The following is a 26,310-nucleotide window of genomic DNA, read 5'->3' as shown; positions in this document are numbered from 1 at the left end:
TGTTTCAGTAGCTATTGATGCGCCGCCTGTCAGTGGATAATTACGACTACAGCAGTCAGTTTAAGCTGAATCGCCCGTGATTGCAGTGGCTACTTGTTGATTAGATTGCTATTTAGATGGTGGCCTGTTTGGTACACAAGAATCAAAAATGGATTGCTTGATTTTCAAGGGCGTATTTTGATTGTTGGACAATCTGATATTGATTTTTACCCAAGCAGCAGTGTCGTTCTGTAGACATTGAGTAAACTTGACCCCACTTATTGACACTTGTCTGCTTTACTGCTTGCTCATTTGCTGAAACATGACAATGAATTTGTAGCCATATTCACGTAAAATAGAGCACTTGTATTTATCTTGCAGTAATCTCTATTTATTTTGTTTTGAAAGGCAATGGTCAAATATTCGGTGCTTTTCTGGAGAGATTGGCTGATTCTCTAATAAACAATCTCAATTCTTGTTTCAAACAAATTATAGTTTTGAACACGCTCTTTCTCTACCTTTGGTAGTCATTGTATCATCACCAGATTCCCAACAATCCAGATATTGAATTCGACGGTTTCCAATATAACCTACAAACTGCATTTGCTGTATTCAAATCCATGCATTGCATTCTAGTTTAAAATAATGATTGCGCGTATCAGGAATCCAACTGTTGTTTCCATGTCAGTCGCTCAACGCCCAGTAAATTTAAAAATCATTTCATGACAGTTGACATTTAATTTCATTCTACATGAGTACGGCCGTAAGTGGATCAAGAGAGGTTGCCTCTCACAACATCCTTGTGACTGGCGGTGCAGGGTTTATGTAAGCAGTATGCCATCTTGCAGTTCTTTTCCTTGTCCTTGTATTCTATCAAGTGCAGTCATGGTCTATATTGCCATTAATCAATTGTTTAGCGGTTCACATGTTGTTATCCATCTGGTAAAGTCATTTCCATCCTGGAACATTTATGCATTTGATAAGCTCGACTACTGTGCATCGTTAAAGAGTCTGCAAGAGGTAGTCGACTATCCAAACTATAGTTTTATCAAGGTATCGGCGTATTTTTAAATTTCTTGCGACTATCACACACTCAAGATTCAATTGTTGCTGCTGTCTTTAGGGAGATGTGTGTTCGGCAGAATTTATCAACTATCTGCTTTCCGAAAAAAAGATTGATGTCATCTTGCACTTGGCAGCCCAATCCCATGTCGGTGAGCTAATATTTTGCGCTATCCTAATTTGAATTACATTTGGTCAAGGCTTGCTAATCTTGACCTAGACAATTCATTCGGCGACTCGCTTGAATTTACTAGAAATAATGTATATGGTACTCATGTTCTACTGGAGGCTGCTCGTGCACACAAGATTCGTCGTTTTGTGCATGTTAGCACTGACGAAGTATATGGCGAAGTCGATCACCAAGAGGCATGTAAAAATGTGAATCTATAGTTGACACTTTGTTCTTAAAAACTAATGGTCTCAACTGGCTTAATTCTAAACTAGCCGGATATGAATGAAACTTCAATATTGGCACCATCAAATCCATATGCAGCTACTAAAGCTGCTGCCGAATGTCTAGTCATGGCTTACTACAAGTCATTTAAACTGCCCATCATCATCACTAGAAGCAATAATATTTTTGGACCATTCCAATATCCAGAAAAGATTATTCCAAAGTTCATCTGCTCTATATTAAAAAACCTTCCATGGTATGCATGTATATAGACTTGGATTGAATATGACGGGTGCTACACCTGTTTTTACACTAATGGATGTTCCAAACTGGTGCCGTAATTAACATTCCATGTCGCAGTTATATTCACGGGGATGGATCAAATTCACGGAGATATCTGTTTGCTGGCGATTTGACTCGTGCACTGACGATAATACTGTTGCACGGAAAGTTTGGCGAAACATATAATATTGGATCTGACTGCGAAATTACAAATCTTGAACTAACCAGGTCGCTTCTGAGACACTTTAATATCGCTGATGAAAAAAATAGCATCCGATTTGTTGAAGATAGAGCGTTCAATGACAAGCGATATGCCATTGATTCTTCAAAAATACACTCTTTGGGTTGGAGACCAACAACAACATTTGAAGAAGGCATACGCATTACTAGTACGTATTTGATGTCTAGCATTTATTTTGTTGCGCTGTGTTCTTACAATGATTTTTATTAGTCGAGTGGTATCGAGCTCATGCAGATAATTGGTGGGGGGATAATATTTCTAGCGCACTTGTGCCTCATCCAGGACGTAAGTTTCCGCCACTTCAATTTTTAACCGAGTCGTTTAAAGCAGACGAGATGGATGGGATGTAATGATGGCTTGAATACGTAAACGTACATGAGATTTAAATTACCATTTATTGGAAATATATTAAAGACTAGCAATAGTTGAAAACAACCCAAATCGTTTGAATAAATGTGTACTATTAAATGATTGCGTCGGAAGTCATTGCACTACCAGGGGAGTCTATACTTTGATCATTTTGCATCATCAGAGCCGTGTCAGGCATATGAATATCATGTCGTAGAGGCCGGGATTCATGAAGTTTTGGTCGCGTGTTTGGTGGATAGGGCACGGTAGACTGAGTTTTAATATTTGGGACACGGCCAATAGGCTTTCTTATAAGCAGCTCAATTTCATACTTGAGCGCATCTATTTGTTGAGCTTGCGATTGAACCAACAAGACTAAGCGGTCACGCTCATCAATATCTTTCTTTTGAGGGCCAGAATACTCTGCAGTCTAATTACACAAACTTTAGTGCAGGCTCTAGCTGATCTATAAACTACATAATGTAGCTCCACTGCATGGATAATTAAAGACTTTTAAAAAGCATGTACTCACCACTGATGCCTGGGATGTGTTTAGTGCATTCTCAATTGCGTGTTGCTGCTCCTTGAGTTGCACCAAAGACTCGACCTTGTCTGTATTTTCTTTGATTGCCTCGGTAAGTCGTTCTTTGAGTTGCTCAATTTTATTCTAAGCACAAGTTTGTATAATGCGTTGAGCAGTCTTGATTCAAATATATAGACACTTGTCAAGTATAACTTACATCATACTCTTTGATTTCCTTTAGTCGACGATTATCCTCTCGTTGCAGTTTTTCGCGAAGTTCATCTGCAGTTTTGTTTACGCCCAGCTTTTCAAGCTTTTCCAAATCGACTATCTGCCCAAATTTGAGCATCTGCACATCTTTAGCCCGATCGCTGAGCTCGTGAAGCTATTCATGTCATGTTTTTGAAATTAGTGCATACCGAATAAGACTTGACTGGAAATAATTCGTTTTGTAGTTAGTCTTACAATACCTTTTGCTGTTTATCTCGTTTACTTTTGATAAAACTGACATGCTGCTTGCGAAGTTCCTTGTGTTGTTTCTTGATATCTGCCTTTTCCTGTATTCCACATATAGTGTTGAGTATGTCATGTTGACAACTTTACCGTTTTGATATTGTCAACTCAAAAAATTACAAACCTGTTGAAGCTCGTAAATTCTATTTTGTAGTTTCAAAAGTCCATCATTGACAAACACCAATGCAGGTGATAAGTCGGACGGGATCATGTCTCGTTCTAAATATTGAATCTGATGGAATCGAAGTGGGACCTATACAACAAAAGTGCGGCGTTTAACAATTTTATTCTCGATCCATCGTGTTGATGCTATGACTACATATAGATAATGGCTTACCAGAACGTCCAACTCGTTCAATTTTCTTTGTTTCTGTGTTTGAAAATCTTGAATCTCAGCTTCTGCACTTTTTAATCCAATTCCAACAATTTTCTCTTTTTTAATGAGCGAATCGTTTTCCTTTTTAAGTGCCTAAAATGCATTGATTAAAAGCCATTAAAATTAAAGCCAATTTTTAAAATTTCCATTATAAAGCTCAAACAAACCTCGACTGATTTTTGAATGTCTGCTAAAAGTTCATCCTGATCTAGACGCTTATCGCGCTGGGAAAGAACGTTGAACCAAAGTGTACGATCACAATCTACTGGACAGCGTTCTTCAAATTCTTCGTCTTCGTCTTCCATATCACTGCCCAACGATGAATCGACGCTTTCATCACTGTCTTCATCCTCCTCATCGATATCATTGTTTTCTGTGAATCCTTTACTTCCGCTTCTCTCCTTGATCTTTTTCTAAGTAATGTATATTTCACGACTTAGTTTTGCCATGTCTGGGAATATTTTGAATGATCAAATCAAATAAAATGCGAGCAGTACCTTGGATCTTTTGATTTTTCTTGTGAATATCTTGGTCAAGTATTCTTCATTGGTATTGTTTTCACCTAATAAACGAGAAAATTCTTCCCGGATTTCAGTTCCCTTGGAGATGATAGCTTCTATATCAGACTTTTTTAGTGCCAATTTGCCTTGACACTCGGAAATCTATTGGCAAGTCAATACATGGTCTCGTTAGATTCTAAAATTTTACTGCCATCGTATTGATACACTAGCGTGACATCAATCAGCTGCAGATCTACCTTTTGATCAACTTCGTTTTTTTCGCTCAGCTTTACAGATAGTTTCTCAGCCAATGCGGTATCGTGGGTTTCAAATTCTTTAAGCAAAACCCATTCCTGATAGAGTAGCAGCAGTTTGATATCCGCAAATTTTAAATCTGTTCAATCAACGCAATGTGCTAGTTATTACGACATTGTTGCTAAAGCAGGGTGATATAAAGGCTTCAATACTTACCTCCATCGAGAGTAATGCGTTCACGAGCAAGCTGTTCAACAGCACCATCAAATGTCTGGATATGTTTTTCAATCGATTTTGCAATTTCAGACTCTTCGTACAAGAGTTTTGTGATTTTAATATGCGTCTTTTCAAGTTCTAATGGTGTTGGAGCATCAGAACGTGCTGCAGCATCTGTTTCAGACAACACTCGACTTTCGGTGGAATTTTCAAAAGCTGCTGGGTTTCCATTGTCAACTCCAACACTCGGTCTATTCTCTTCTGCATTATACTTTTTTAGAGTGGATCCATCTGTTCTTACAGGTGCACCACTCAATCCGGAGTGGATCGATTGATTTTGGACTGGAACAGCAGATCCAGTGCCAAATGCGTCTAGCATGTCATTGTGTCCATTACGATGCACAGACTCTTCTTGCTGTTGGTTTTGAAACTGTATTATATCTGTTGGTGCTACTTTTTCGCGATGCTCAGGAAACGCACTTGACTAAACAATCAATTCACCGCTTGTACATCAGACTATATTGTCGTTTACAAAAAAATAATGTAAAAAATACAAGTACGCACCTCCATTGTATATACTCGTTTGTTGAAACTGGCCACTTTACCAAGTTTCATCAACTCTGCATTGATTTCAGCAAATCTAATGTTGTATTGGGTAAAAGTATCAACCAAAGACATTTTTTGAGATCGTAATTTCAAAACTTGCTTATTGTATTGCTCTTTTAGTGAAATAATACTTTCACGAAGAAGCAGAATTTGCTTTTTTTTCTTGTCTGCGTCGATGCGCTCATTTTCCGGAACAATATAGTTGTTTGCTGTTTTGAGTCGATAATCACCCATATGGTGTTGAGCATATCGGATTGCAGCAACATCTTTAGGATCTTCATATGTATCATCTGGCTTGACACTCATTAGATCGTTCCAAATGATTGCTCGTTCCGCACGCTGTTGCTTTCGTAATTCTAATTTACTCTTGACTTCGGTATGCTAATTTACATTAAAAACAAAATTTATAGAATTAGCTTTTTTGAAAATAATACACACAAATTTATCTTATACCTTGACAATTCGCCTATGTGGGGTCTGTGCATCACCATGCTGAGGGGTCAGTAATAATGCTTGTTTCGGGGATCCTCCTTCAGTATCACGAGACTGTCCAGCCATAAATTAAGATTAAGTTTATAAAATTTCAACTATTTCAACCAACCATGAGTATCTTACCATACCAGGAGTTCGAGATTCCGGAAGATTTCTTGCATGAGGTGTTGTATCAATACGATTGGGAGTTTTTAAAAGAGACTGTAGCATTGTTTCAACGCTTTGATCCATATTCATGGTTCTGTATGTCGACAAGGTATGGTTTGTTTCAAATGCCTTGAATTCAATTCTTTCTGTTTGAAGTGATCCCAGATATTTTTCACGGAGTTTCGTGAGACCAATCAATACCTTTTCAGAAACCCATGCCATTTCTTTTCGCAACGTGAAGATTTTTTCCAAAGTGTCCCGTTCAATATCAGCATGCAAGTATGGATCAACACAAAGGTCTTTACGCATGCATGCTTTCTCAGAGGGTAATTTATCATTTTCACCAATCAGTTTTATAAATTCTGCTCGCAAATCTTGAATGTAATTCCGAACAGCTTTTTTCTTTTCTTCCGCTTGTTCTGCCTCGCGATCTTTTTCAGATTTAACCTTTGCTTCTTGAATAGTGTATGTATTGCTGTCAGTGATATCTTCAGGCTGAGAAAGTTGATTGGATTGGTCTTCTATTTTTGCAGTTGTAGGCTTGCAAAAACTGATATCGTTAAAATGGATTCGCCACACAAACACACCGCCATCGTTTCCAACTGAACATAAGAATGCATTATCAAAACTTGTTCGAACCATGTTGACACGTCCTTGCAGTACATCGTGACCATGCCCAACCCAAAATTGTCCATTGACAATCAGCGATTCTGTCAAGTCATTATCGGAGTTGCTTTGAATGTTTTTATCCTGCTGCTCAAGTGCAGTATTAATACGATTGTTAAAACTACCAAGGTATTCCTGATAAGTTTCGTGTGTGTTGGGTCGATCTTTTAAAAGGAATTCCTTTTGATTATATCGAATAATAGCACATGCACCATCGGCAGTACCAATCAAAAGATAATCGTTGGTTTTGGTCAAGCAAATATCCGTAATAGCAGATTTATAGACCAAAAGCAGGCGGCTTTGGGCAGGCATCAGCACATGACACAAACGTACTTCTGCTTCACCATCGGTATTTATAATTCCCATCAAAAAGTATCCGTTTTCGGCGTAGTGGATTGCTGTAATCAAAGATTCGCTATTAATTATTAACCCTCGAGACTCTTTTGTGCATAAAGCAGGCTGATCAGTTTTTGAATTACTTGTGGCAGCATGGTGGGACTGATCGGCTGATATACCCTGTTCTTGAAGTAAAGGTAGTCCATTTGAAGCTTGCTCGGTAGTCATTTTTTTTTGCCCTTGAATGTCTAATGATGAGATTGTATTAGGTGCCAAAACTTGAGGATTACTTGCAGGATGCTTACCAAGAGCTTGCTTGATATCGTCTGTAGTATTTTGAAGCGCGTTGGATACTGGAATTTCCGGAAGGATTACTGTCCATTTTTTCAACCAGATCTGAGCAGGAGCAATTTCAAATGTGACAGAAGTGTCAATAACTTCATTTGAAGACAAAAATGCAGAGTAAAGGCTTCCGTTTTCAAGTAAAACAAAAAGACGATTGCCAACAATCAGTTTTTTGTCATTTGGAAATATATCTGTCGATGCGCTGAACTTGAATTTTTCCTTGTCAAGTTCATAATCAGGCGCAATTTGTACTTTGACTACTTGATCAGGTAGACTTAGCACACCAAGTGGGGTTATTTTTACCGATGATCTGGAATACGGGATTTCTTGGTTGTTTTTGGCTGTTTTGTCTACTCGGAACAAAAAAACACTCTTGTCATTAGATCCTGTAGCAATAAGTGATCCGTCTTTTGAAACTGAAATGCATGTAATTGCTGCACAGTGAGGTTTGAATACATGTTGTAAAATTATGCCAAACGAGGTGTAAGATAAGATTCTCATTACTCCATCAGCAAATCCAGCAATAAGTGTATTGCCAGTACAGTCTAGTGTAATCGGCAAAAAACTCATACAAGTTCCTCCAGCTGAGAAATGGCCTTTGTTCAACATTTTCTTTGCAGCATAGTCATACATTCTCAAATTTCCATCGCTCCCTAGACTAGCCATAATATGCGCGGTTGGGCTGGTGTCCACACTAGCCACTGGGCCGGCATGAAACGACAGAATTTTGTCACTGGATCGCTTATTCAAATCCAAACAAAAAAGATGCCCTTGCTGATCTTGAACAATATAGTTATGGGTGCTGTTTAGATAGCGAACAATTGATTTGATTTTGACATCTTTGGTAATTAGGACTTCATCGATAGGCTCCATCTCGAATATTCGAGACTGTGAAAGTGATCCAGCTCCTGAAGTAGAGTCTATTGCACCACCACCAGAAGATGATGCTCCAGCTGAACCATCTGCATTGTCAATTGTTTCAAAGTCCCAGACACGAACCAGTCCATCTTCTCCAGCTGTGATGACCTCTCCTTCTACAAGCAAGATCGATTCAATTTTCCCTTGGTGACACAAACGTCTGCCTTTAACTCCGATTTCACATTTGATCATGCCACCGTCCCAAAGCAGCATGTTTCCGGTTTCTGTACTAGAAAGAACTTTTCCGTCCGGGAGCTGAATAAACGCGGCAATATCTGACAGTTCAGTAGCACCAAATTTCCCAAGATATCCTTGAAGTTTCAAACCAGTAAACGTCAAAGACATTCTCCAAAATTTGATATGGCCCATACCAGATGTAGTTAAAATGCCATCGTTTTCCGGTGAAAATGCAACTCGAAACACGTCCTAATTGCATGTATTGATTAGAAAATAATCAAAATGGTCATATTTGCTGCTATTAGTAATCGTGCATTTGAAAAAACGTAAAATGAGTTTTTTAAAACTCCAACACAAGCTATACCTGTGAAAAAGCCTTGCTTCGAAGCATGACCTTTTCTTGTTTCCAGTCCCAAATCGTCAGCATGTAGTCTGGATCAATTGCAACACTGGAAATTTTGTCTCCGTTAGTGTTGAAACACAAATCCGAATATCCCTTTTCGGCGCCATTGCGTAAAACACGGTATAGTTTCAATGATGGATATTCGAATACATATATATGTGGCTGAGAATCAAATATTTCTGCAACTGCAAAATAAGTTTGCATCGGATGTATCTAATTGTTAACAGGCATATAAAACCAAATCAACAGTCAGCTATACATGACTAGCAATGCGTGTTTAAATATAATTCAATCCGACTATCCAAATTAACCTACCGCCACTGCACCAATAGATCCTTCACGTAAACCCATCATGTGCTTTTGTTCACCCGTTCTCAAGTTCATAAATATCAATACATTTCCAATGAAAGAAAGTATAGTATTTTCATCGAGAAAGTGTATATTATTCCGCTTATGAGAAGAAAATCCAAACGAATGGCTAGATTTAAATCATTATACAGTATTAGATTAATCAAGCATAAAATCTACACGCTGTATGTATTCAAAAATAACCCAGTGTATTCAGCTTACAAAAGACTAATACTTTTAGAGCTAATTCGTTTGTTGGAGACTATATCATGGTTTTCAAAAAGGTTGGCATTGTAGTAAAAGTCGTCTGTTAGAGGAACATTCTCAAGGTCTTTTTTAATTGGCAGACTTTCTAATTCTAGAGGAAGTTCTATATGCGGGCTTTCATTCACAGGTTGGTCTATAGATACAATATATTGGAAACAGTGATATATCTGAGTGGCATGTAAACTAAACATTATTGTTATGCAATATTGAATGAAAATTAAACTCTACTTACCATCAGCACCAGTCTTTTCTATAGAAGACATGCTGTTTCTGTGCAATATATAGCTGGACAGTAGAAACGCGTTCAGTAAACTAGCTGTAATGAGATGAGCTCAAGAATGCAAGGTTGAACCAGCAGAAAAAGTGAAATTTAGGACGCGTGACGGAGACTCAATGTTTGTCAAATAGTTTTGTAGATTTTGGTAGCAAGTCGAGAGTTTAAACACAGTTCTAAACACATCAAGCATTGTCATCATGTTTAAGAATGAGTATCAGGTACACAATAATCTTGAATTGAAGCTTTCTATTTGAAACAGTGAAAGTAGACTTTATTCAAAGTCGATGGATATTTTCCGCGCTTCGACAGTTACAAAATCGTACAATGTCCGAAGGAAAATGGACTCTATGGAATGTGCCTAATTCATAAACAGCCGAGCAATAATCTAACTCAGACTTCATGGTCATTCCATTTAGGGCGGGCCATCATTTGAGATATTCTCCAGTCAAGGGAGCAATACAAGTCTGCTACAATGGAAATTGCATAATAAAAGCTCAATTAAGAAGCAATTCGAAAAAGATCTTAAAGTAAGATAAATATTAATTGGCAGATCTGATTAGAAGATGCCTTGTACTGAACTGAAAATATGTATATATTACGATAAATTTTGAAATCATGATAACCCATTGTATAATATTTAATTTTACTAGGGATATTGCTATAGCTGTGAAGGTTTGGGAAAATTGACTTTCCCCAAAGATGACAGGCAAAAAGGTGAATTGAAATGTGCACAGATTGATGAAATATATAGATATGCTGCATCTAATATAGAGTTAATACGGATCAAAAAATAGCATATCTCATTCAGTCGTTTCTGGTTCTGCAGATATGTATACCGCAAGGAAAAGCCATGTCAATTGAATTAGCGTAGGATTTACTCGATTGTTTCTTGTAAATATAGTTAATTTATACCATATTTTTAACATGGTTTCATTTCAGTGTTTCCGATTTAAATAGCAACAATCGCCGCTTTTTTCTATCCAGTGCACACAAGGAAATCAAAGCAACTGCTTTGCATTGTAGTATTCCTTTGGTAGTAGCAAAGCGCGGAACTGTAAGTTTAATCATTTGAACTCGAGTTTAAATACGATTAACCCTTTGAATTCGATTTGATTTTTAGTGGCTCAATTTTTGTCTTGATCTGGTCAGTCTGGTGAGTGATAATTATCACGGTCAAACATTCAGATCGTTAGACAGCATTACTCTCCTGGGTAACTTTCGTTTAAGACGGATATTTACGCTAGAGAAGCAACCGCCAGATACAACAAATGAAAGTGAGTTTTTTGATTATTGATTCCGACTTTCAAAAAAGAGCAGTTAAACTGACCTTTTCGACGCTTTAGATTACAATGATCCAATGCCATTGCTGCTTCACAACGTCGAGCCTTTACCAAAATCTCTAGAATTTCCATTTGGAGTGTCATATTCGACTCAAGTATTAAATATGCATCGTATTGCCTATATGGCAATCGAGCGTCAGATTTCTGCTAATGGTGAGGTGTATTTGCTTTTAAAACCGACATATGTTGATTTTCATATTTCTGACAGCATTGTATGAATGTTTAATCAAAAATACCAGAAATTCGTCAAGCCCATAGTGTCGCCATTCCATTGTATACACCGCTTCAAAATATTGCGTTTGATAAACATATAGATAATCCCATACCATCTGTTAGAAAGTCAAAATCTAGAGCATCAATACTGTCAATCAAAACACCCGACTCTCATAGCTCACGACATGAAAAGCATAACGATTTGACACATGTATCAGAACAAAAAACAGCCAAATCTACTCGGTTATCTTCATCAACTTCTGATCGCTCATCAACACGATATTCTGATGTCAGTACAAAGATGCGCTTGCATCAAGATTCGAGTATAAAACCCCTTGACCTCAAAGAATCAATCATTCGATCAAGCACTCCGCTCAAGCTACCCCCTATATTACCAGCACATTCCGAACATGCCATTCATTCAAAAAACAATGATTCTACGGTTGGAAATTCCAGGCACGCATACTTGTCAGATTTTCCTACTAGCGCAGACACGTTGGCCATATTTTCGTCAGATAATCAGTCAAACAGCATACCAAATCGAAAAATAAGTGTATACAACCCAGAATTGTATACAGATGACAATGAGGAGCTACAAGGCTGGTCACATCGAGGCAGCTTTGATGAAAACCCTACTTTTGACGATTCCACAATGTATCAATCTGATTCTTTACAAGTATTTGATGCACGTAATACGCCATCCCCAACTTCCAGACTACAAAAAGAAATTGATGATTACCTTTGTCAAAATGATACAACCCACTCTCTTTCCACAGCATTTCATGATGGAACTCTTTCTAGCAAACCAATCAAAAGTCCTAGTCAAATCATTAAATCAATTGATAACCCTGACAATGCTCTTCAGCTGGAATCCGTTTACTCGCACAGTGAGATTCATGGTACTACTTCAGTTCCATTACAGCACAGTATGAAACGCCAAAATGCATTTATATCGCTGGAAGTGCTACCAGAAATAAAAAGTATCAAAAATACTAGCTTTGCTTCAGTCATGCAGTCAGATCTACCCATGCCCTTTTGTCATTCTCGAAAAAGTACATCACAATCATCAATTTCATCTCCTGTTCTATCTCACAAAAGCTCTTTATCTCCTCAAATCAATGCAGCCTCGCATTCATTATCGCCACGTCTTTCACAATTGCGATCACACATTCCAGTTCCAACTACAAAAAAAAGCAGTCAATGTATTGATATGAACAATGGCTTTGTTGAAGACACAATGAAGCATAATGTATTGGAATTGTCGCCAGTACCATCACCCTGTTTTGGAAAGGCTACAATGAATCTCGAGTCGACCAATTTGAAAAGCACATCTAGTATTGAAAGTTTAGTGCACAAAAAATCGCCAACTTTTTTGGAGACTAATATGCCTGCGTATGATACAGTTTCATCTAGAAAGCTTGAATCACCCACTTGCTTTAAACGCACCTTGTCATCCATATCAGATTCAAAAGATCGTTCTTTTAATGCGCTCAACACCGATATCAAATTGCTATATAACAAGGATACCAATTTTGACAGTAACGCCATTACTGTCAACTCTTCTTTTGCCTTGAATCCTGTACATCAGTTAAAAGAGATATGCAAGCTGGATTCATTGATTGAAGATCCGCTATTAAATGTTGCCCCAGCAGCGGAGCTTGATAATGCCATGGAATCTAGAAGTCGCACGTCTAGTATAGAAAACGAACAGAATTCTTTATCATCTAGCCAACATGACAACTCAAGCGAAAACTTTATGCAAAATGAGAAACCGACCATGCATTTAAAAATTGACAGTAGTACCAATCATACTACAGCCTCAAAAATTGATATGCATACATCAATCAAAGTGCATGATCAGTCTATAAATGGTACGATGCTGCAAGGGATATCATCTGATGCTTTTGGAATTCAACAAACGAGTCTTGTCGATTCTTTGATTGGATTTTCTGAAAATTGCTTGCCTACCAAAAAGAGTATAATTGCAGATCCAAACGATGATGCAGTAAAAGCATTGGACGCGCTCGTCATTTTTGATGAAAACGGAGCTGAACAACAACTTGTTTTTGAATCTGATGCATCTTTGGATGATAATGTCTGTACATATTCCTCAATACCCGAGGGAAAAAAGGATATAGCTGATTTGGAAGAAGTGGCTGGTGATAGTGCAGATGAGACGCTGGAACTTGAATTTGACGAAAAACTGAACTGCTATCGCGATCCACTTACCGGGAAGCTATATGATATTGATGTTTAGGTTGACTGATTATTGACTTTTTTATTCAAAATAAAAGTTTGATTTCCAACTTTTTGCATGTTTACTTTATAGTCTGCTCACATATAACTGCCTTTTGACCTTGATCTATGCTTTCTAAACTGACTAGTTTATTTGTATAGCATAAATGAAAATACTCATGGCATCAATATCAACTTGATTTTGAGTCAATTTTGTTAATTATCAGGTACAAAAAGTACAAGGCAAGTCAAAAGTTGTAGATAACGAAAAATCAACAATCTTTTTAAAGCGAAATGAAATGGCATAGTTGCTGTGTCTTGCCTTGATTCAAATCAAGTAGTATCCACACGCGCATGGGATGAATTTCTGTTTGTGATTCTGTGCATCAACTGAGATCTCTCTCTGGGCGTAGAAACTGCGTGGCTTGTATGTTTGTTTTGATGCAATATGGAACGAGAAGTATCGGCCTTAATATGCTTTTCATCGCACTCTGATACTGACAAGTTGCTATTCTTTTCCGGCTGATAAGTAAGCTGCGTGCAAGCTAATCGACTTGAAATAAAAGTGTTATTTTTGGGGTGGCTTGTGGCCTTCATTGATCCAGAGCCTTCAACAACAGCTGATTTAAATTGATTTAGTTTCAATCTATTTTCGCCATGTGCCATATATTTTTTATGACTGGCATCCATTCCCAAGCTGCTCACTTTTTGCTGTCGATCGCATGATACTACACTCTTTACTCCAATCAGCCCTTGAAGTTCAGAGTTTTCGTATACTGTTTTGATGGAAGGTCCAGAAACTAGCTTGTTTATCGTACTCAAACCATTGCTGGGTTTTGAAAGGGTGTGACTACTCGAGCTTTTGCGACTATTCAAGGAAACAGTATGTTGGGTTTTCGTGTTTTCACAAGGATTCATTTTGAAACCTTTGTATGTAAAATCACTGGGTACTTCTGTATTTACGGAAGGCGTAACATTTGAATGTAATGCACTTGTGCGATCATCAGAGTTATCTGTGCATATGCTGCTTGAACATTTCAAATCGGGATATGTATTGCATAGCATACTTGATTGATCTTTCAAACAATTTTGAAAAGAGCTAGTTGAATTTGTCGAAAAATTAGAAAGATGATCCATAGTATTGCTTTTAGGTATAGCAAATTGACTTGATTGGTCCAATTGTCTGGCTAGAATAGACGAAAACACTTTCTAAACGTTGCAATTCAACACCAGTTTTTTAAATTAGTTATCAATGCATCATCATCAAATGGTAAAATAAAATTCAAATGCAATATACAAACTGTTGATAATGAACGACGCTCTAAAATCCGATTCAGTTCTTTAGATTTTTTTGAGTGAATCTGGCGAATCTCTTGATGTGCATCCTTCATTTTTTGTTGAAGATTTGTTTGAATTTGCTTTTGAGTTTCAGTATCTTTTTCCTGTTCCATCTCCATTGCCTCATGTTTTAAATAGATCAACTTTTTGTTTTCAAGAATCATGGCAAGAGTAGCTCCCTCCAAATGCGTAGTAAGTCCCAACTCTACCGATCTACGTGGTTTATTCTGCATTTGTGCTAGCCGAACTAAACGCTCTTGTCTGTGCATAATTTTCAAGATAGCATTATTGTTTGTGAATTTTTCTGCCGACTTGATTTTTATCGACCATTGGAAAGCAAGCCTTTCGCGGTATTTCAGCAAATTGGCTATTTCAAGAGCGTGCTTCTTTTCTATATCTTGTATTTGCAAAAGATAACTTTCTGTTAATTGTTTAACGGCAAGTAAATCTGAATCCGCAGTAGCTGATTGGCTTGAATCAAGATCATTTGATGTCTGCATGTCTATTGTTGGATCGTCCGCATAGTTTATGGCCTCCATAAAGGTTTCAATACTCACAATCGAAGCTGGAGTTGCCTGTTTACTGTATTGATTTCCAGAGTTGAATTTAGTATAGGTTTGGTTTAGTGTTGTGCTGTCTTGAAGAGTATTTTTTTGCTCATGGCTTTTTGCTCGTTTGATCGACTTGTCAAAATCATCATGCATAAAATCAAGATTTGAAATTTCATAGCAAAGCTTCTGAATAGTCTCATCACGTTCAGAAACCTCATCTTGGTACCATGCTATCAAGTTTTCAGCCCATTTACATTCTTCTTTTGATACTTTCATCTAATTTTCAATCCATCAAATAAACTACTGGTAAGCAATATTTCATGATTTGAACTGTGCACAGTTTTGTTTTGAAATCAACCAAACATATCAATGCACCTCTTCTTCACTCAGCAAGCCATGATGTCCAAGTGCTGTAGTTAATCTAAAAGCTGTGTACTTTAAACGTTGCAATTCTTCTTCCGTTTTTCGCAGTTGTTCTGAAGCCACATCTGCAACTAATTTTAATGGAGTATAGATCTGAGTGTGCTTTTGTTCGATTTCTGACAACAGCCAGGCATCGTACCGCTATTTTCATCATTTATGCTTGTAAATAAGGGAATTCCATCGATTAAATTAAACGGCCGGGTAAAGATCAACGCAAATCAATAACACATTGAAACTCTTACCTCGTTATCTTTTCTGATTTTTACAAGTGCTTCTTGGAGCAGCTTTTGGCACTGATGTCGAACTTTATTCAGTGCAAAATCATATGCATCTTTCATACCTATAATTTGTGATTGTATTCGGTTGTGGATATTATCGGTAGCTACTCTGATATTTTGGCGTTGGCTGACTTGCATCCGTTCTTCCGTGGTGTGAAATTCCTAGTTATTGTTTACACAAAAGCAAAAGAACAATAAGCTTTCAAGTTAGGACCTCGCTGGAGTGTTTGAATTGAAGCAACATGCAGACTGTATTACGATCAAGTATAAATGTGTTTGACACTACTTAAACACCTACATCACGTAATGCAAAAAAGAGTTGATCCAATGCATCAAAGCCAACTATGTTTTCATCAGTTTGTGTAGCAATTTCGCTACACATCTTCCCACTTGTGTTGGATTTATAGCCACGAGTGTGGTTTGAAGTTAAAATTTCGTGGACTGTGATGAGCGATGTGCGTCTGCTTTGTATTGCACTCATCTCGGATGATTTTTCAAACGGGATCAAGCCGTTTGATGGTGCTTCGATTTCTGGTAGACTAGGAGTCATTTTTTTGCCAATCGTATATATCGATTGGGTGAAAAACTGTTCCGAGGTGATTGGTTTCGCGCCAGTTTCTGATGAATATTGGGAAGATAGCCGGCGATGAAACGCTGCAGGCTTTGGATTAGCCAGATGATTGACAAGTGTTTGTGGCAGGAATTCGATATTGGATGGCCTGCGAGATCGTCGTCTATTGATATATGATGAATTTAGATCAATTTTTGATTCGTAAGGCGACTCTTGTGCTAGAGATTCATCCTGCTTAGATACACTGTCACATTCTACAGCATACATGTCACTAATGGATTGTGCACCTTTATTTTTGGTTTCATTGGCAATGTTCAGCTCACAATTATGTAGTAGCGGATCCAATGTGTTTTCAGCAATGGAATCAAGGAATGCTTGACCAATGCAGATACTTTGAGATTGTATACTAGATGTAATTGATGAGCTTTGTATTTGATGTGATTGTTGAGCTTCATTTTCTGCGATGCTGGCTGCTAAAGCTTTTGATGGATGTTCAAAAGGCAATAGATTTGACCATGATCTCGTTTTTTGAGTGTCTGATCCCTCGCAAGGAACTTTATCGGTCATGATATCTGACCTCTGTAAATGATTACTTTGAAGACTGTGCAATTGGTTTTTTAAAGTTATTGGTACTCTTCCTGCTTCTACAGATGGTACGATAGGAGCAATATCAGTCACTGCATTCGTGGCGATAAGCGTGTTTGATGGTCGAGGCTGCTCAATATCTGATGGAAACCACACTGATGTTCCTGTATTCATTGAAGAGTCATAAAAGTAAATGAATTTTTCGTATCTTTTACTTTGAAAATGGCTTCAGATGTATTATCGAGGTTGCTTCAATAGAGCAATAATGATTTTTTGGTACTCATTGTGACCGAGTCGAGTTTATTTCACACTAATATCACGTGTATTGTTTCGCCAACATCCATCTGGCTTCAAAACAACTCTAAATAACGCATCTAATTGAAAATATATAATGCGGCAGTTCTACCCAATATAGTACATCAATGAATCAAGTTGATTCATTATTAAATCGAAATACTTCATTGAACTTTTTTAAACCCTTGTTGCCTTTTTTGACGAACGGCCAGGATTTCGTTATCACTATCAATATCATGTGCACCTTCTGGCGAATCCAAATCGTCTTTGCTTCCTAAAATCCTTGGAATCCCATCCATGTCAATATTATCATCAAAGTCATCCTCAAAACTATCAAACTCGGTACTAGACTCGTCGGTTTCATCCAGATGCACAATCTCTGCTTCCTGCTCAGTAGAGCCCCCTGTTCCTTCGGCAGCCTGTGCAAAAGCAAGATTAGCTTGCCGCAGCTGCTCTTCACGATCCTCTGCTACAATATTCTTGACAATATATCCCTCGCTGTCACGTCGCACATGCTTTTTGCCAGAAGCCATGAATACTTTAGCTTCACGACGCGCTGCCTTGTTTGCCCGTCGCTCCTCCATGGAAGGCTTCCCGTATGGATACTTTCTGTATAGGTAGTACTCTCGTGGTGGCCACAATCCAAGCGTCCCATTTTCATTGACTGGAAATACCAGCCCATTGCCAGGAGCAGAGGCAGGCATCCACCACAGATACCAACGCTGACCAAACACGGCCTGAAAATTACGAAACACACTCAGCGTATAGGGGTACACATATGTGTTGGGAATCTTCCCACGTCGCATAAGCTCATCAATTTTTCCATTTTCCATGGATTCGATTGTTGTAACATTGTACGCTACATAAAACAGTTGCCATATACTAAGGATTCCGACACTGAACAGCAAGGCAAACAGGATGACAAGGTTGACTAGCATGAAAATGATTTCCTTGTCGTCGGCCGGAGGAGTGTAAAATACAACAACGTTTGATCTGAAACTACCACCTGTAGAATAAAGTTTTGAAAGCGAGTTTTGATATTTGATCAGATCCCATACCCGCAGTCCAAGGAGAACTAGACACGATAAAGACGCCATTGTTACAGAGCATAGAAACCTGATAAAATGTGGAATATTATTGTGTCCGATGCAGTTATTAAGCCACGGACCTGAACATTTACCAATGAACCAACCAAAAAGTATATTAGATGAAGCGCTTAAATCTTGAAACTGCACAAGATTGAATCAATACGATTGCAAATCAAATCTATACATCAACGTACAGTGATGATCCATTCGTAAAATGCACCTGTTGCAGTAAGAGCAGTGATGACTTCGAGGAGGTTTGAAACATAGACAAGATCTACACCATCGTGGCTTGGGTAGATTGGGTTGAAGTGGTTGTGGTTTGGTTGACCCTTTTGAAGTCTGCTTTCTTGTTTTGACAGTTGACTTGGGCTTGACTTGCTCTTCGCCTGTACTACAGGTTTTTGCATTCAGTCCATTCGTGGGATCGTAATCCCGTAGCACTCTGCCAGGATCGGTTGAGCATCCGAGGTAGTAATTGATATATATGAACAAAACACTAATATAGAACGGTGCCAGCCATACAAATATGTTCCGTTCTTGATGATAAGCAAACCATCTTTCAAAAATAAACACCTACTAGGTGATAACATAATCAATCTATTAGTAAGCTCAGCGAGCAAAGTCCAAGATAAACTCTAGCCACTTGTTGTCAATCACCCAATACCAAAAGTTACTCTTAAAGTCTTACATATGTAGTGACAGGAACAAATGTAATGAGTGCAGTGGTAAAGGCCACAAACAGCCAGCCTAGCTTCTTGACTAAAAACTCTGACATTCTAGCTGTCGGAGTAGCAGGAGTTGTACAGTAAATATAAGTTGAATTGAGTTTGACTTTCAAAATCACAATGGTATTCACTGGCATTTATTCTGGATTTGACATTCTATTTCACACAATAATCCTAACAAATATCTATTATACTCCGGGTGTTGGAGATACATGCTTTCCTGAATCAACAAAGTCAAATCCCCATCCTCGAGTCTTTTTGGCATTATGTCGAGCTGATCCATCCCCAAATTGTTTGTCCCATTTACGAAGCTCTACCAGTGTCTGCATTTCATCTGTTAAAGACGGAGGAACCTCGGCAAATGCAACCTCAAAGTGTGCACTCGTCAATGGCTCCGATTCTTGTGAAAAATGCTCGCCGGTTTTTTTGGATTTTGGTAAATTGCCATTTGTATCGTTGGAGCTTTGTTTGGCTGCTATAGGAATGTCATTTGACGTAGATACATCCAAAGGCTCCTCGGCTACACTAGGTTTGAAAAATGGCACAGTGTTGGCTTGCAGAATATGAAACGATCGCTGGCGGCGACCATGGGTTGAAGATCCCGTTTTGACAGAGTCGACAGCCGGTTTATTTTGGGATACACTCGATTTCTTTGCTTGCTCAGTTCCCAAGCACTTTGCCCAGTCATCTAGGCTATCTAAATGCGTCCTGACATGCTCTGCAGTGACGGTTGTGTTACTATCGGTTTGAAGAAGCGATCTAACAACAGACTCTTTAACACGAGCCAATGCTGCAGCAATACACAAATTCTTAAGGTCAGATCCAGAATAAAGTGCAGTGCGTTTTGCAAGAAATGGGATATCGACACTGCTATCCAGCAATTCATCCATGAGCAAACGAGTCAGAATAGATGCGCGAGCTTCTTCGCTTGGTAAATCGACTACAACGTATAGCAAATGCAAGGCCAGAGTTAATCTACCGAAAACTCAACCAGGCATAATTCATGAATGAATCCAACGCAAGTATCATTAAAGCCAGCCAACTTACTGAGAATTCGACGAGGCATACGACGAAGAATGGCGTCATCAAGATCAAACGGACGATTGGTTGCTCCAAGAACAATAACACCATTGTTGTTAGAGCTGAGTCTAAACCACCAGATATGCAAATATAAAGTCAGAATATGCTTAAAAATCAATTCAAAGTATAAAATGTGGCAAAATAAACCAACCCATCCCATTCAGCCATAAATTCGTTCATGATTTCACGACGGCTCGAGCTACTCCCATCATTTCTACGAGCTGCAAAAAGAGCGTCAACTTCGTCAAGAAATACAACACACGGAGCAAGCTTACGTGCCAGTGTGAACACTGCACGCACATTTTTTTCGCCTTCACCAACATATTTGTCAAGAACATTGGAAAGCGCAACATTCATAAATTTGGCTCCAGAGCTTTTTGCGACTGCTTTGGCCAGCATGGTTTTGCCAGTTCCAGGTGGACCAAATAAAAGCACACCATTAATGGCTGATCTAGAAAGAATCCCTTTTGCGAAAAATTCGGGTCGCAACATAGGAAGCGTGATCAAAGTCTGTAGCATCAACTTAGTAGCTGGTGGCAAAATAAGATCAGAGAATCCTATCTTTATATTGACTAAGCAATAATATTAGCATAATGATAGGAAATTTAATAATACAATACCTCTATAAAATGCTACGTGAGAATTCTAAACAGCCAATATGGTTATGATGGCTTACCTGGATTGACGACCGTTGAAAGAATTTTTTTCTCATAAGAGTTGATACGATGTCCCTCACGCTTCAAAAACTCGTGTAGCTGAGCAGAATCACTCTGCTCTTGTTTTGGAGATGCAGAGGAAGTTGAATTATCGTTTTCAGAATTTTCATCCGTAGATTTAGAGCTAACCCCAAACTTGAAACTACCTTTAGATTGACTTCCGGCTTTTGTCAAATCTGTCGTATTATCGCGACTTGATCGCACTATATCACTTTGCTGCATCATTTGCAAAGCTTCAAAAATATGAATAACTGGCAGTTTCACTCTATGTTGAACTGATTCGCCGCGACCAAATTGAGATTCTATTTGACGACCTATGGAAAGACTAACAAGTTTCTCGATACGAGCCATGGGCCAAACGTGTGAATCAAGAATGCTCAGGATCTTTTGAAGAATTTGTGGTGTAATCTGATGCTTCAACATTGGATCGTCAAGATCAGCCATTTTTGCAGAATCAAGTCCTCCAATTATAATGTTTTTTTGTGCACAGACAAATATGATATTTCTCCAATTAATGCTTCGAAGTCGACTATAAAGACTGTCTTGCAATGCATCTACGTGGGATGCTATATGCTCCAAACCTTGAAGTAGTTCTTTATCAGTTGCAGATGGTTGATGTTCGTTGAAGATAAATGACGTGGCTTTTTGAGGATTTGGCGTGGAAAAAGTAGAACGGCCTGTAACCCATGCCGACTTTTGATTTTCAACTTCTATTCTGGTACTCATAGGACAGGGAGGAAGAATTTCCACTTTTTCAAACTGATTTCCAGTATGATCAAGCGGCGTTTCATATAGTTTGCCGATTTTCCAGATGTTGCTATGAATATTATCGCTTCCCTTGTTCATAAGAGTGGCAGAACCTTCGAAAAGAGAAGTATAAAAAGACGCATTTTTTTCAACATTTGGTGTATGAGCAAGTGCAGGAGAGCAGCCAGAAACAAACAAGACCGGTATGTTGTGATCACGGCGAAGCGACAAAACCAAGTCCATAAGGCCAAGCAAAACCTTGCGTCCATCAACACCTCCCGACTCGAGCATATCTGTAGTATCCTTTAAAAATATCACCAGTTTTCGATGTTTACACAAAGGGTCGGCTGAATATGTTTTGAATCGTTGAATGATGGAATCACGCATGGATCCAAGAAACGACTGAATCTGAACATTTCGAAGACCAATATCATAGTGTGTTTCTTTGGACGTAAGCTTACGAGACAAAGCTAATGCTTTATGCATCGCATTACTAAAGCTTGAATGAAAATCATAACGATTATTATCTAGCTCTTCTGGTTGGATTGAAACATTTGTAATACGCAGCACAGGTGATGCAGCGGTGCGTGATGGCGCATCAATATCCGTTGCAACATTACTTGAAGTCGATTGCGCTACGTCATTTGAATCAGATAGCGCTGCAGAACGAGTGCTCTTGTGAGTATCATCCTGAACAACATTAACCTTGAACACCAACTGCGATTGTGCAGATTGAACTACCTCTGGATTTGAAAAAATCGCATGTCTAAATATGCTCGAGTCTGAACTACTCTGATGACTTGAATTGCCCAAATCTTCTTCATCAGGATCTGCTTCCTCTCCATCAAAGTCTGCCTCCTCTTCATCAAGATCAGCGTCGTCTCCCAGCAATGCTGTATCGTAATTAGCTGGACTAAACGATGGAGATACTTTGAGCAATTCTGGCTTTTCGAGTCGACCTATTGATTTTCAAAAATCGATCATCCGAAATTTCAGCAATGTATTAATATGCAGTCAATAAACAGATGGAGTAAATGAGCATTTGATGAATTCACAACAACTGCAGTTAAACAAAATTAAGTTGGGTACTGTATATATTACTTACGAAGGCATTCATCGCTTCCCCAGCTAACTTGACGAACTCCAATCTCTTGAGTTGCAGCCAGGATAGTCTGATAGTCTAAAGACTGTAAATCGGCACCAATATCCATCGCCATTGCCTCGACAGCTTCTGATAGTAATGCCGTTGATCCAGGATGAGGGGAAGCAAGTAAAATATGCTTGGTATCATGACCAAGTGTAGAATGGACATTTCCAAGCAATGACAATGTTCTGCAGACTGACATTGGAAGATAATATGGAGCTAAACAAAGCTGGAACAGGGCAGGTTTTTCAGAAATAGGTGCATGCCATACTTTGTACTTTTCTGACAGTGCAATAATATCCGGTACTGGTGGTGGAGCTGCAGCATTTGTCGAAGGAGGTTCATCCACACCACCTGTCGACTGAGTTGAAGTTGCAGTGTCGCTAAAAGTATATACATCTGGCTTGACTGACATAGAGCCAACAAATCCAGTAAAATGACGCTTGATGATTGATAAAGTTGAATCATATGGACAGCATAGTAGCTTTTTCTGTTTTAGTGGCTGATGTGAAGTGTTGAATGCCAGCACTGAAAGCGATTGGACATGCCGTTGTGGCCTTTGACCTCCAGAAATGGTAAAGTACTGAAATCTCCAAGGACGGTGAGGAACATTTGAAGAGGTTTGTATCCGGTGTAGCATAAGTTGGTAATCGCAAACCTTGTAAATACGATCGATAAGTCGAGATTTCAGACAAATAAATTTCGCGATTTTTAAAGTGTCAATGCTTCACGTGGCGATTTCAAGTTACGCCTAGCAATGAAAGATGAAAAATGTTCATGTTAGTGCACACTGATGATTGCTGGCAATTTTCTATTATTTCTGGCTGGATATTTGATTCCATCACGACTGGTTTGTCAAACTAATTATTTAAAAAGTATTCATTTGATTATTCCATAAAAGACAGTCAGGGTTTATTGCTTGTGGTTTACATATACCACGCAAGCAAAATACATTGAGATGCTAATATCACACTGATGGTGACAAAGTAATTCATCCATTTTATGCTTGAGCCAAATTCACCCTGAGCACTGTTTCGTGAGAAATTAGTAGCTGCTGAGGGAATCTCTGCATGTGTTTCTGAACCAAGTTGCAGATTAATCGTTTTGGCAACAGATGGAACATCAGTTTTATCCAACACAAACAGCATCCAATTTCCCGGTGGTGCTATACCTGGCCCGCTTGGCGCTTCCACAATAATAGTCGAGTTTATAGTATAAAGGATGCGGAGCTCAATAAATCTCTGATCTGTGTTGGTTTGATGTGTAGTCGTCGAGTATCGAATAAAGGTTGCACGACCTATATTCTTTAAGGGAGTTGATATTTGAACAACAAATGTAGATTTATAGGTGGTGCTCGCTGGTGCACTTGAAATGACTGGACGACCAGACTTTTCTGCGCGCTGAAGATATGGTGGTGCATATCTTTCAAGATTGTAGTTGAATGGCTGAGTACAGGATGAAACATATGAAGTAACGTTATAAGGTCTGCATTCTGTCTTGTTATGCTTCCAATAATCGTCATAGTTGTCCATTTCTGATCCGGTAGTAATAACGTGTCCTGACTCTACTAATATCACTCCAGAGTGATATAGACGGTAATTGGTAGCAGGCGCCATCACACTAAACTGTTTTCCTGCAGGTGCTTCAGGATCAAATAAGTTGGGTGTCATGACAGGGTTGTATGCATTCTCAACAAATCCAGCATCACCACCAGATACACCACCACCTGCACCATTTACATACAAAATCTTTCCATCTATGTACAATTGTATGTTAGTTATCGATACCATACTCTCAACAATTTCAACTAATTACAATACACCATCTAGCTTACCTGGAAGAATAATCGAGTCTATCATGACACGGGGATTAGGAAGATCATCTACTTTTTTCCAAGTGGGATTAGCATTTTCAGGATTAATTTGCCAGCACATAGGGGATGCGTCGGTATTAGAAGCTTTGGAGCCACCACATATTTGAATTTTAAACTCCCAGTTGTTTTTGATGGTCATGGGAAGCACAGTCATTGTAGGTGCATATGGATAAATCCAAGGCAGATGGTCCAAAACTGGCATATCTGGAACAGTGTATGAGAGCTCATCCGTTTTTGGATCAATAATGACTGTCTTGTTAGACACGAACAGAAAGACTCGCTCAGAAGGCATGGTGAATACCATTGGATAAAGCATAAATGGAAAGGCCCATGCAAGAATTGGCAGAGTACGTGGCCATTGACCAGCTTTTGACGGGTAATATTCGTACGTAGGGTTGTTTTCAGTTGTATTGAGACGACTATAATCCAAGTTTGAAGTACTTCCGCCAATAATTATTTGAGAACCATCGGCAAGAGTTGCCATTGAAGGATACCAGCGTCTGGTAGCCATATCTGGCAATGTTACCCAACTTCCAACGCAATTCTGAGCATCAGCAGGACACGGATTGTATATACGACGACCTTTACGACCATCTGGATAGATATTGTGTGTGCCATCACTCAAAAGCCCATACTCATCTCCGCCCATAACAAGGATAGAGCCATTGGGCATCTGAGCATGACCACTACAAAATGCACTGGTGTCAATATGCCGCGGAGTAAACTTTGAAGTCCATGGACCTAATGATTCGGGTGATGCTCCATTTAGCAGGTCTATTTCGGTAGAGATCATACCATTTGTAAATGGATTGGTTGGATACTATAAAGGAAATTGAACAATAGAATGAGCATCGATATTCTAAAATAATCAATAAAGCTAGCTAGAAATTGATTTCACAATTCAGAGGAATATGCAATCATTGGATAGTTTACACCTGTGATTTAAGCATCGGTGGCTGTAGTCTGATAGCATCAATCATTCAATTTACATGCTACCATTCATGTACGACAACACTCATAGACCTGCATTAAATTTAATATTCAATCATCAAGACTTACTCCTGTATGCGGTCGCTCAGTGCAGACAAGTCGAAATCCCGGTAAAAGAAAAGTGTGAATGCATGTTACACCAGTAGTTCCAGCGGGAGTCCAAACACCAAGTTCATTGGCATTGATTCCGCATGTGATGAGCAAAAATATTGCACTGACAGTGACCAAGTTAAACATGAAGCTGGCCAAATTTAGACTTGTTTATCGAGTTTAAGCTACTAAAGTAATGCTAGAGATTAGAAGTTGGTGAAACTGTTTTGCAGTACTTGTGAGTATTTTGTATAGGTTTCAAAGCATGCCGCCCTTGATCCCTGTGTATTTGAGTTGGTGGCAACAAGCTACAAACAATAGCGAGGATTCATAAATAGCGTGTATGTGGAGCCAACCC

At 38.7% G+C, this 26,310-nt stretch overlaps 7 protein-coding genes across 7 annotated transcripts; 2 read left to right on the top strand and 5 right to left on the bottom strand.

Moving 5' to 3' along the window:
- Positions 1-682: 682 nt before the first annotated feature.
- BATDEDRAFT_18531 (uncharacterized protein) lies at positions 683-2,386 on the top strand. The gene is made up of 7 exons (XM_006675122.1): positions 683-804; positions 897-1,032; positions 1,103-1,193; positions 1,262-1,419; positions 1,486-1,691; positions 1,796-2,106; positions 2,169-2,386. The coding sequence occupies exons 1-7, from the start codon at positions 731-733 to the stop codon at positions 2,306-2,308; spliced, it is 1,116 nt and encodes a 371-aa protein (XP_006675185.1). The 5' UTR covers positions 683-730; the 3' UTR covers positions 2,309-2,386.
- BATDEDRAFT_34181 (uncharacterized protein) lies at positions 2,335-9,657 on the bottom strand (the record flags this gene model as incomplete). The annotated part of the gene is made up of 18 exons (XM_006675716.1): positions 2,335-2,736; positions 2,839-2,973; positions 3,047-3,214; positions 3,300-3,386; positions 3,467-3,595; positions 3,680-3,811; positions 3,886-4,131; positions 4,216-4,380; positions 4,476-4,612; positions 4,690-5,173; positions 5,254-5,309; positions 5,598-5,676; positions 5,749-5,841; positions 5,911-8,625; positions 8,741-8,992; positions 9,095-9,257; positions 9,350-9,527; positions 9,627-9,657. 18 exons carry the CDS (start codon positions 9,655-9,657, stop codon positions 2,422-2,424), a joined length of 5,565 nt encoding a protein of 1,854 aa, XP_006675779.1. The 3' UTR covers positions 2,335-2,421.
- Positions 9,658-9,868: 211 nt separating this feature from the next.
- On the top strand, positions 9,869-13,481 carry BATDEDRAFT_22114 (uncharacterized protein; the record flags this gene model as incomplete). Its single annotated transcript, XM_006675410.1, has 7 exons — positions 9,869-9,889; positions 10,088-10,198; positions 10,322-10,443; positions 10,611-10,725; positions 10,792-10,945; positions 11,015-11,164; positions 11,251-13,481. 7 exons carry the CDS (start codon positions 9,869-9,871, stop codon positions 13,479-13,481), a joined length of 2,904 nt encoding a protein of 967 aa, XP_006675473.1.
- A 311-nt stretch (positions 13,482-13,792) lies between these two features.
- On the bottom strand, positions 13,793-17,187 carry BATDEDRAFT_22113 (uncharacterized protein; the record flags this gene model as incomplete). Its single annotated transcript, XM_006675409.1, has 5 exons — positions 13,793-14,668; positions 14,761-15,624; positions 15,724-15,912; positions 16,014-16,211; positions 16,348-17,187. 5 exons carry the CDS (start codon positions 17,185-17,187, stop codon positions 13,793-13,795), a joined length of 2,967 nt encoding a protein of 988 aa, XP_006675472.1.
- A 476-nt stretch (positions 17,188-17,663) lies between these two features.
- Positions 17,664-19,362, bottom strand: BATDEDRAFT_22112 (uncharacterized protein; the record flags this gene model as incomplete). The annotated part of the gene is made up of 4 exons (XM_006675408.1): positions 17,664-18,728; positions 18,782-18,875; positions 18,916-19,160; positions 19,276-19,362. The coding sequence occupies 4 exons, from the start codon at positions 19,360-19,362 to the stop codon at positions 17,664-17,666; spliced, it is 1,491 nt and encodes a 496-aa protein (XP_006675471.1).
- A 60-nt stretch (positions 19,363-19,422) lies between these two features.
- Positions 19,423-20,959, bottom strand: BATDEDRAFT_18530 (uncharacterized protein). The gene is made up of 4 exons (XM_006675121.1): positions 20,544-20,959; positions 20,360-20,460; positions 20,026-20,252; positions 19,423-19,725 (listed from the first exon to the last, which is right to left on the bottom strand). Exons 1-4 carry the CDS (start codon positions 20,909-20,911, stop codon positions 19,501-19,503), a joined length of 921 nt encoding a protein of 306 aa, XP_006675184.1. The 5' UTR covers positions 20,912-20,959; the 3' UTR covers positions 19,423-19,500.
- Positions 20,960-23,925: 2,966 nt separating this feature from the next.
- Positions 23,926-26,154, bottom strand: BATDEDRAFT_34178 (uncharacterized protein; the record flags this gene model as incomplete). The annotated part of the gene is made up of 3 exons (XM_006675715.1): positions 25,932-26,154; positions 24,834-25,692; positions 23,926-24,755 (listed from the first exon to the last, which is right to left on the bottom strand). The coding sequence occupies exons 1-3, from the start codon at positions 26,097-26,099 to the stop codon at positions 23,926-23,928; spliced, it is 1,857 nt and encodes a 618-aa protein (XP_006675778.1). The 5' UTR covers positions 26,100-26,154.
- Between the last annotated feature and the right edge of the window lie 156 nt (positions 26,155-26,310).

Source organism: Batrachochytrium dendrobatidis, assembly GCF_000203795.2.
Source record: "Batrachochytrium dendrobatidis JAM81 unplaced genomic scaffold BATDEscaffold_1, whole genome shotgun sequence".
Classification (NCBI taxonomy): Eukaryota; Fungi; Chytridiomycota; class Chytridiomycetes; order Rhizophydiales; genus Batrachochytrium; species Batrachochytrium dendrobatidis.
The sequence above is the reverse complement of the archived record's forward strand: the minus strand, read 5'-3'. Positions and strand labels throughout refer to the sequence as shown.

What these genes read in the sequence shown, in the direction of transcription:
- BATDEDRAFT_18531 (XM_006675122.1), top strand. Translation starts at nt 731, where the DNA reads ATGAGTACGGCCGTAAGTGGATCAAGAGAGGTTGCCTCTCACAACATC. An exon ending in ACTGGCGGTGCAGGGTTTAT is followed by an intron (nt 805 to 896) that starts GTAAGCAGTATG and finishes TCAATTGTTTAG; the next exon opens with CGGTTCACATGTTGTTATCC. An exon ending in ATATTAAAAAACCTTCCATG is followed by an intron (nt 1,692 to 1,795) that starts GTATGCATGTAT and finishes TCCATGTCGCAG; the next exon opens with TTATATTCACGGGGATGGAT.
- BATDEDRAFT_18530 (XM_006675121.1), bottom strand. Translation starts at nt 20,911, where the DNA reads ATGCTACAGACTTTGATCACGCTTCCTATGTTGCGACCCGAATTTTTC. An exon ending in TTTATGGCTGAATGGGATGG is followed by an intron (nt 20,461 to 20,543) that starts GTTGGTTTATTT and finishes CTGGTGGTTTAG; the next exon opens with ACTCAGCTCTAACAACAATG. An exon ending in TATGCCTCGTCGAATTCTCA is followed by an intron (nt 20,253 to 20,359) that starts GTAAGTTGGCTG and finishes TATACGTTGTAG; the next exon opens with TCGATTTACCAAGCGAAGAA.